Source organism: Seriola dumerili, unplaced genomic scaffold, assembly GCF_002260705.1.
Source record: "Seriola dumerili isolate Sdu_G_001 unplaced genomic scaffold, Sdu_1.0 BDQW01000068.1, whole genome shotgun sequence".
Classification (NCBI taxonomy): domain Eukaryota; kingdom Metazoa; phylum Chordata; class Actinopteri; order Carangiformes; family Carangidae; genus Seriola; species Seriola dumerili.
Window position 1 is genome coordinate 9,453,090 of NW_019174323.1, and position 10,783 is coordinate 9,463,872.

Genomic DNA, 10,783 nt, shown 5'->3' on the forward strand with positions numbered 1-10,783 from the left:
AATACGTAGCCTATAAAAATATCATATATATATATCTATATATATATAGATATATATATACATACACATACACACACACATACACACAGTTGTTATCATGTGCCTGAAGTATGGAACTTCAATCCGTCTCTGTAGAAACTGTGTAAATTCTATCTGCTGAGGAAGACCATGAGATCTGGTTGAAAGCAATGGAAAAACTAATTAAGTGGACATTGAGTTAAGAAGTTATTGTGAAACTATTGTTTCAATGGTCGAGAATGAAGTTCCATGCTCAATTACATGAAGAGAGTAAAAAAAAAAAAAATTTCTCTCCAACATAACAATGAATTCATGATGAAAATAATGTGTTATTGATTTAATTTAATACATGTTTCAGTGTAAATGCCAGACATCTATTTAATGCATTCAAGGGCAGATATAATCTCTAAATATAAAGACTGAAAACAACTGTGTCTTATGTTGGTTGTATCTGAACATGTAATAGCTTTAGGTGTGTGGGCAAATACATCATTTGTTAAAGTATTTTCCAATAGTTGGTCTGAGTTCTAATGATAGCAAGCGACCAAAAGACATTACTCTGCGTAGCTGTAACCTATATAGGCCTGGAGTACTTGCAAAAGTGCTTACTGAGCAGCTCTGCAAATGACTTGTTTTACAGCGTCCCATCCTACTGCCCACATTTGACCAACAGTATTTCATAAATACAGTTTGCATGGCTTCAGGTGGGCTGAGACTAAGACCATGAACTTGTTGTTTTCACACTATTTTTTTTTCGGTTCGACCCATATGTCTGGCAACAGCTTAAAAGAAAAACACTGTCAGTTACATTCAAAAAGAAATGTCTGAAAATGTCTTGTAGAAGAGCAATTCCAGTGTATTGTTACAAAGACAAAGACTCAAACTTCTTAACACTACTGTTGATCACAGCTGCTGTCTGATGCAGAGGTGGAACTGACGGTGTGAAGCTGAGCCACAACTGTTAGAGCCGCTTCACTGCTGTCAGTGGGTGTGTGTGGAAGCTGTGGAGACCTACGGGTGGTTTATGGAGACTGTTGGCTACACTTCCACTCTCCCCTGCTGCCTTCGCCTGATATTGAATCAATCATCCTCATTTTCAGCAAATGTTAAGACTTAATCTTCAGCTACAAAATGCTAAAAACACAAAAATGAAAGTGTGTATGTGCGCGCGTGTGTGGATATGTGTATGTGTGCAACCCAGGCGCAGGAATTAATCAAGAGAGACAGGGGAAAGGAAAAATGGTTGCAGCAACACATGTACACAAACACATGTTTTGCTTTGGGGCCAGATTTTGACAGCACAACACAAATGAGGGTAAATGTTGCTGCTTCTTTTGGCCTGTGTCTTGCACACATCCAGTAAATGTAAACTACCCTCCAGCCGTGTTGATGCTGTATAATCAAATTTTGAAATGATTTGGCTTTTTTTCCATGCATAGTTTTGCCCATCCATATTATTGGTTATGATTACATTTTACTCCCTAATTTAACTGCTGAAATTGGGAGACAGGTTGTGAACAAATCCCATTTTTACCATGTTATCATCATGTAAATCACTAACTGGGAAATAAAAGCATACAGTATGAATTAATTAAGACTTATTCCCCAAACTATATAACGTAAACTGTATTTTACATTGTAATTGACAATTGTGCTCCGCATTTTGGTGCATTTGTCTTATTTTAATTTCCAAATCATCTTGACAGATAAACTAGATAGCAAGTAAATACTCAGAACAGATAAAAGATGGTCAAAACTACAAAAATAGGGTAAAATAAATGTAAATGTAAAATAAACAGTTTTAAAGTCACAGTGAAATCACAGTTGGATCGTCTTTTAACATCTGAAGTGTGAAACTCCTGACACATTTCAGAGTGAAATGGAATATCCAGATGCAGTATAAGTTTGAGAAGCATTTGATTAATGCTAAATTGTTCAAGGATTTAATTTAATCAGTAAAAAATGAGTGCGCTACAGGGAGATTTAAGTGTCTGGAAAACCACGGTGATTTGGAGCAGTAGATCTGGCCGCCTCCTCCCACCTTCCCCATAAATGAAATGAATACATTTGTTCACAAGTATGCACAACTGGACTACAAGACTAAGTTAACGGTTAAGCATGAACTTATACGAGTTAGTCACATTTGATTAGATAACTTTCAACAAGGAATATTTATTGGGACATTTTTTTTTTTAATATATTAAAAGGTTGGATTAATTTAACTATGTGTGAGACATAATGAACTGTGTTTTTGTGTTTGTGCTATATGTGTGAGTTCTATGGGAATTTTCTATCGGACCTTTTGTTTTTTTGTTAAGTTGCCAAAGCCCTGTGCACGGTGACAAAAGCACGTAGTGTTGGAGACAATGAGGGAAATGGAGAGGGAATGCTGCCCTCCCCCCCCGGGTAGGAATGTGTCCCCTTGCCCAGGTCACAATGCTCAATTCAGCCCGGGCCCCCAGCAAAAACACATGCCATTCTGAAATACCAGGTGACGCTTTGTGAGAGCCATTCATTATATCACTGTCACATGTCTGTCTGTTGGCTTATTCAAGACTATCAGACAAACAGACCAGGGGTTGTGGACGAGGCCCCTCTGTTCGTTTCGAAAAGCAATGAATCACACCCACTCATTGTCATCTGAAGAGTGGCTTAGTTCATGGTAATTACATTTAATCACAGTTATTACTGCCAAAGCTGCTCTGTAATGACTCACTTTGTGATAAAAAAGTTAACTCTTCAGCAAAGTAACTAAATAACATATAATCCACCTGGAAATGATCATGTCTGTGTGTATTTTTCGCCCGCAGGTTCAGCCTACTATGACAATGTGCGGCCGTTAGCTTATCCTGACTCAGACGCTGTACTCATCTGCTTTGACATCAGCCGTCCGGAGACACTGGACAGCGTTCTGAAAAAGGTCAGTATCACATTAACAGAAGTGTGAATGTGTCCTCTAATTTTTTTCCTAACATAGCAGAGACTATTTTTAAAAGGTACATTTTGTGTTTTATTAGAACAGACAACTGAGCAGCCTTAAATGATGGGTTCTGATATTTTCAAGCCTATCGTAATACAATACTTACATGCCAGATACAATGAAAGAGATATGCGTCAGTGTAATCATTTCTCCTCTTTATTCTGGCTGTGAAATGATTCCTTTGTAGTACAACTGCACAGTAAGAAACAGGGACAAAATCCAGTCCTCATTCTGTGAAGAACTGCCTTCATAAACCTGAAATTACTATTTTTAAGGCCACATGAACAACATATCATCAGAGTTTAAGATGCTAATGTGAGCTTATTAGCAAACATTTGCTCATTTACACATCCAGCAGTTACAAAGGAACATCATCATTCATTTGGAATTGTGTTTCTGACAACCTGATGAATGTAGGTCCAATGTTTAATCTTTTTGCTCTGTTTTTGGACTCTACCAACTCCTGATGGAAACACCTGCTAAATGCTCCACTATGTTCACCAGCTAGTCGCTCACTGTGTCTCAAAAACTACCGCTACTCTGAAAACTACACTACAAGAGTGGTGAGAGTGAACCGAAACGATAAAGTTAAACAAGTTGGATGAATTTCAACAGAATTGAAACAGAGTTGAAACTCGCTATATTAAACTCCGTGAAGCCAATGGAAGTTGCAGTAAAAACTATCTGTACCAAAAAGACAGTAACTTTGGAAAATGTTCACTCAGTTTGGCCAACTCTGACCACTGAAAACTCAAATTAGCTTTCCATTTAAGACAGACGAGCACTATAGATTTTGGCCTCCATTTCCTATAATGTACTTAAGCAATGAAGGAATCGCTATATGACCAGTAATTGACAGGAGGAATGATTGCAATTGGAAATAATTTTCTCAAGCTACATGTGGCGTGGGGGTATTCTATTAACAATAACTTGTCAAATTCTGAATTTATCCTTTCAAGCTGTAATTTTCATATATTGTAAGTGTTGGGTAATTTAATCTGCTTGGAACAAAAACAAGCTTTTGTGAAGAAATTTTGTGAACTAGTATCATTTTTAGATACTGATCAATCGTTTTCACTGCTAATGAACATGTGTGAGAGGTGAACATCAAGGAGTGTTTCTCAGGCCACAGACATTCCTGCAGCCAGCGCCATCACTCACCAAGGACATCATCAATACAAAACAAAACATTTATCCTTCATGGTGGGCAAATTCTCACAACTAGAGGGGGTCCACTTGAGAACTAACTTGAACTTTAACCTTAGTAGTAGCGGTGAATAAACTCATCTCACAATGCATGCGCAGGATGCCAAAGTGAGTTGAGGGGTCACTCTTGTCACAGCTTAGAAGCAGAACGAAAGAACTTATCCTCAAGTAAGTTCTGAGGCATCTAATTTAAGTACCTAAGTATGGTAATGTGCCCTCATGTCTTGTTACTACTTTTGTGTGTTTTTTAGCTTAATTTCCATCTGCAAGCTTCCCATTCTCAAATAACACCCATTGCAGTACATAGCACTTTTACCTGATAGCCTTGTGCCTAACCAATTTTTGCACCCTCCACTTTTCCTTTTTAGAGGACCTTTGCTTTTTTCAGCTAAATTACAAAAATACCCCTCAAATCCTTACCATTTCCTTTTTCCTTTTTGTATGTGTTGTTCTCTTCAGTCCAATCTCTCTTCAAATGCTCATTCAAATCACACCTTAGGCTGTCTGTATATCTCTATCATATAGCATTACCTAACCTAAGATGTTATCCTGATCTCTACCCTGCTTTCATCCTTTTTTTTCATTTTTTTTTTTTTTTTTTTTTTTAAATGCTTCAACCCTTGCTTCACAGCTGGCAACAGTTCCTCACCTTTTCCTTTTTTCTTGACTTTCTGACTAGTTGCCTGCCAACATTGCTGGATCTCCATCATTTTTCTATGTTTCTATTCTCCTGCCAGTTTGGATTGGATTATCAAATGTTTTGTGAAAGATATGCTGAGGCCATTTCTGCATTCAAACTGCCAGACTGAAGCAAACAGCATCCTCAACACACCACATCTTTTATTATGAAGGCCAGAAGCTGTTAAAAACAAAAAAGAAGAAGACAGACACACAACACAAACAGCTCTCCCTGATAATGTAAGGGTATGTAATTGTAATCACAGGTTTTACAGCTGCTGTTTGAGTATCAGCATCCCAGTGTCACTGCTCTGATTCACTGATGACACTCTGGGATGTAGCCATGATTTTAGAAACAACTAAGTTCTTTCCAAGCACAATTAATCCATTTAAGAGTTTTTTGAATTTATTGTTTTCTGTGAATTAAAAAAAAACAACAACAAAAAAACACTTTGTTTATTCATTTAACTTCCACATTTTCTCTCTCTCAACATTATGGTGTAATGCTGTTTGAAAGCCCCCTCCATACTGCCATGTCTAGTATAGTATTTAAAACAGTTACATTTAGTGTAAACAAGGCTAAGAGTGTAGCATCTAACATGCTGATGTTTCGCAGGTTCAGTGTTTACCATGTTCACCATCTTAGTTTAATGTGTTATCATGACAATATTTGCTCTTTGGCACTTACACAAAGTACGGCTGAGGCGGTAGCTGTAACTTTACAGATACTTGGGCACAAACCAAAGTATTAGACAATGATGGGGCCAGATGAAAAGTCAGAAGATCACCAATTATTACAATCGTTAGTGAGACGGACATGAATGTCCAACACAGATTTCATGGAAATCTACAGTTGTACCGTTGTCATGACATTTCCCTAAAAACATAAAATGGCAACTTGAAGGTAGCATTACAGGAAAAGTCAGGGGATCACAAAAGTTATTAGAATTCACTGTTAATCATATAGTTAACATCTCCTCAGGTCATTAAACCTCCTAAATAGGAAATATTGTGTCCAGTGCAGTTACCTTGGTGTCATATATATTCTTAATCAGAATTGTCAGCTTCCATTTTTTATCCTTTGATAAACCAAACTCTCTGCACCAACAGCTCGCATTCTGCATTTTATCAGGGACAAAACTATCACCAGTTCTTAACATTAACGAACAATAAACCGCTCTTCCCATGGGTCCTTTGTGACTCATCTAAATTGCTGCTATTCACCAGTTGCACACTGTTTGGCGGAGAGGCACACTGAAAAGCAAGTGCTCGCTCTGCACAACACGCTGGAGCCCGTAACAGCTCTGACACAGGCATACGGGAGAAAAGATCCCTTTGTAAGGGAGAACAAATGCAGCAACAGTGCTCAAAGTGGTTGCCTGTGCCATGGTGTGAGGAGATAATGAAAGGAGTCTCAGAGAGAACGACAGCGATAGAGAGGAAGAGAAAGAGTTAGATAGTTCTGAGTCATGTTTGTGGTCTGTAATGCGTATCGTCTGTCTCTTTATGTCTGTCTTCTCCCAGCGTTACTGACCATTAGCATCACGCTGTAGTGAGCTCATGCTGTAGCAAACAAAACAGCTATATTGTCGTTCTGTTACAGTATTTGTTTGTCGTCTGCTCTACTGCGGTCTGTTGAGGACAGTTTTGATGTCTGAACATTGTTCTGGCAAATGATCATTTTAGGATGTAATGGGCTGCAAGTTCAAAGCTCAGTATCTAAATACAAGGAGCTGCGACGGTGTGGGTGTAATGTTACAGACAAAAAGTCACAGCGACTTATACTTCTTATATCCAGAATTTAACAACAAAGTTATCAAGGCAGCAAAACATACAAAAAGGGTTCGGAAGTGAGTAACTTCTATTACGGCAACGTATGAATGCCCATGATTTTAGATTGAGATGCAACAAATTAAATGTTCAGGTGTCAAAATACTGTTCTCCATATACTTATTTAATTTATAAAGGGCTCTGTACATTGATATTCATTTATCTTTTAATACACAGTGGCAAGGTGAGACACAGGAATTCTGTCCCAATGCCAAAGTGGTGCTGGTCGGCTGCAAGTTGGACATGAGGACGGACCTCAATGTAATGAGAGAGCTTTCCAAACACAGACTCATTCCCGTCACCCACGAACAGGTGAGGAGTGCCGAGAAAATGACAATCATATTTTTAAGTGTGTTTGTATTTGTGTCCATTTCATCTATGACCATCTGCGGTGTCAAACATAGCTTAAAATTAACTGCTGTTCCTGTTTCTACAACCTAACAATGCCACAGTAATTTTGCATGTGTGAAGAACTGAATGATGTTTATTTAATATATTTAGCATGACATATGGTTTTAAATGTACAGTCCTTTATAATTTTCCACCGCAGCGATTTTCATTTGCCTATAGTAACACTGATTTACGCACAAATTAAATAGTATCATCCCAAACAAATGACACCTATTACTTTGTTCTCTTGTGCACATCAACAAAACCTCTGAAAATGAATTTGGAGAATGACATTCGCTTCAGATCATAACTTCCACAAATATGGAAACACAAGGAGTATAAAAGAGCTGGGACTGAACAAAGAAGGAGACAAACAGCAGGATGTGCGATAATACAATTGTTTTGTTTGTGTCTTGGAGCGATGAACAGTGGCATGCATGAATTTTAATAGCCTATTTTCATGTAAATGTGAATTCCCACTTCTTGGCAGCCTTTTGTCAACAAATTAATATTTTCTCATACCTCTGACAAAGCAAAGGTAACGACCTTCATTGTCCTGTCAGTAATGGCATCAAAATTGGTCCATCAAGATCTCAGATTAGTTTTCTCTGCATGAATTGATTTAGCTCCAAATTCACAAAAGCCTGCGATTAAACCAAAACATCTATATGTTTTTCCTAAAATGTAACTGCAGCTACTTTCAACTTTGAAACTATTTTTCCAACTTTTCTATTTTCTTTTGAACATCTTAAAAAGTCACAAATGTTGTGAGAAAGACACACAAAGTGGGAAAATGGTAAATGAAGCAAATGAAGGATTATTTGGGCTAAAAATGGCAAGAGTTGCGCTTAAAAGTGTGGTGTGACCTAAAGAGCTTTTCTTAATCATTCAAAGGGCTGCGCTACAAATGGCCACAAACTGGGATCTCTTCATTTAAGCCAACCAACTGATGTGATCCCCAGGGGACGTGCATTCACTAGAGCAAACCACACAGTTCATCTGCGAATAAATCTCACATGATCTGTGGGACTACAGCTGTAATCTGCTTAAGGCTGTTGAAATGGACACTTTATGTGTTGGAGAGTTTCCATTAATGCCGCCCTGCTAGCACAGCTAAAGCCTTTATTATTTTTCATAGAGAGGGAATAATATTGCCCAATCTGGTAGCTCGATACTTCTTCAGTATGGTATATCTCTAACACTGATAGCTGAGCACCTATGCTGTCACATAGTGTACAGATTGTTGAGGCAAATTTGTGATTCGTGATATTGGGCTATATTAATAGCTTAACTGACTTAATTGACTCGACTAGATTAAAAACCTAAGAAAGGACTGGTTAAATCAATGTAACATCTACGTTTCCCTTTTTTTTTATTACAATATATACCTAAGCACACAGAGTCAGTGTTGTTGGACAGGTAAGCAAAATGAATGCACCACATACAAGTTCAACCAGTCCAGATTTAAGATGGTGCTAACCACCACTGGGAATAAGCTGAGCTTTTACGCTCGAGTTTTATAGTCACACAGATAGGACTTCAATATTTCATAGCTGTGTGGGGGATCTTAGCTATCTGTATGCCCCAGCTACCAATCATGCTTCTGAGAGTGTAGGCTTCTATTAAGTGGGGCATTTTTACTGTACAAGACCAAGTACAATGGTCTGATTTCCACAAAAGTAAGGTAAGGATAATGTGACAGCACGTAACAAGCTGTCATAATAATAATCTTTTATAGCATGTTTTGAAAGTATGTTCCAAGTTCAATTGTGTATGCATGTATGCACTCAGGACTGAATGGCTTTTTAAAATACAAAGAATTCACCAAATAAAAAATGTTACAGTATGTTATGTAAATGCTACATTTGCTTCTATTGAATTACACCAGGCTTCCCACACGATTCAAGTATTTCAGAGGTTCAACATGGTTTAAGGACATTTAAGAATGCAAAATGCATCATTTCCACCACAAGATCCCTCTCCGTCTCTCTCACACATGCACACAAAATTTTTTAATCATAGCTTTAAGTATTAGCTCTGAGCAGCTCTCAAGCTTAGTCACTCACTTTTGGACTACAAACAAACACAAACTGAAGCCGAGTGCTGGATAAATGCTTGAATTTTAAAGCTGCACTAATCAATATTTTACGGTAACAACTGATCAAAAACTACATGTAATTAGAGAGAAGTCGCTCATGGTGAAGAACCCCTAGAGAATTATCTTCGGACTCTGAAGTTCCCGCAACTCATTCTCAGCATCTGGAGGGATTTGTTTTGAGTGAAAAGGTGCAGACAAACCAACTGCACATAACCAACAACACCAAACCGAAGACCGAACTAAAATTACTGCTTCATGGTTGTATGTCTCCGCCACTCAGATCAGTTTCAGGTTACCTCCCCTTTTATCCAGAATCATAAGAAATAGGAGACTGAAAAAAACAGACTTAAATTTGCCAGGCGGCTAGAAACAAAACCCATAATGAATAATGTTACACCATGTCTGCTGGACGTATAAATAACAACTGTTTGCTGGGTGCTGCTGCCCTTAAGTGACCAAAAACATCAGTTAATGCAGCTTTAAGTCTTCACTGTTTATTCGTCCTCTTAACCAACACATGTTCTGTATTTTCCTGTGTTTTCAGGGCACTAATTTGGCGAGGCAGATCGGTGCCGTTGCCTATGCAGAATGCACCTCAAAGTATTCGGAGAACAGCGTCCGTGATGTTTTCCATGTCACCACGCTGGCGTCTGTGTCCCGCGCCCATCGGCCTCAGCTCAAACGTGCTGGCTCACGTCGCGGCCTCAAGCGTGTCTCCCAGCAGCCGCCTCGGACTGAGATCCATGAGCACCCACCTCCCATTAGAAAGGACCGGGCCAAAAGCTGCGTGCTCATGTAGGACCAGTCTACCAGCGACCTGACCCGCGTGTGCTGATGGACGTGAACCATACCACACATGAACTTAATTTATTGGTGAATTCTTGTCAGATCTTTGCACTGCATAAAAGGACAATGTGATGAAAACAAGAATGAATACTATCCCTGTGGAATTCTTTAAGGAATTGTTTGTCCATCTTTACAAAACTCTCCTTGTTATTTTTCTCTGTGGCTGTGTTTCATCATGGGGAGGGGGCATTGTAGTGGGCAAAGCTATTTTACTTTAATGCTTTTACTTGAACAAGTAGACAAAAGTTGGCATGGATGCAAACAGGCTGGTTATCAAATGAAACACAAGGACATAAAAAAGTGTGTGGAGATTAAAGGAAAAAATAATAATTTGAAACACCTTGCAGGAACCAGCGGTAACAGTGCTGGTCTTGACCTCTATTCTGTTGTTTCCCGTTTTAAAATTCTATTCTCTCTTTAAGTGTTTAAGTAAATGAAGCACAATACAATGCACGCAAACTGTAAATGTTGGGGAATGAACTTCCACTTCATATGACAAGTTGAAAAGAAAATCTGGACAGGCAAAATACTCGTGGGCTGAGATGACACTAATTTTCTGAAACCACAAGTGCTTTTAATATTGAAAACTGAATAATCACTCACCACATAATACTGAAGTGTTGTGAAATTAATACTGTTCTATTAATCCACACTGGGAAGGAAAGTCACAGAGGGAGTTAAGAGGGTGACTGTTATGTTGTACATGTAATAATGAAATAAAAAAAACTTGCTCTGCT

The 10,783-nt window shown here is 38.4% G+C and overlaps 1 protein-coding gene across 1 annotated transcript in view; it reads left to right on the forward strand.

Annotated features, from left to right (window-relative positions):
- LOC111219857 (rho-related GTP-binding protein RhoN-like) overlaps positions 1-10,783 on the forward strand; it is a 29,613-nt gene extending 18,830 nt beyond the window's left edge. The window contains exons 3-5 of the mRNA XM_022742692.1: positions 2,829-2,938; positions 6,890-7,024; positions 9,745-10,783. Of these exons, the coding sequence (XP_022598413.1) occupies positions 2,829-2,938; positions 6,890-7,024; positions 9,745-9,999 (500 nt within the window). The 3' untranslated portion in view covers positions 10,000-10,783. The remainder of the gene's footprint in view (positions 1-2,828; positions 2,939-6,889; positions 7,025-9,744) is intronic.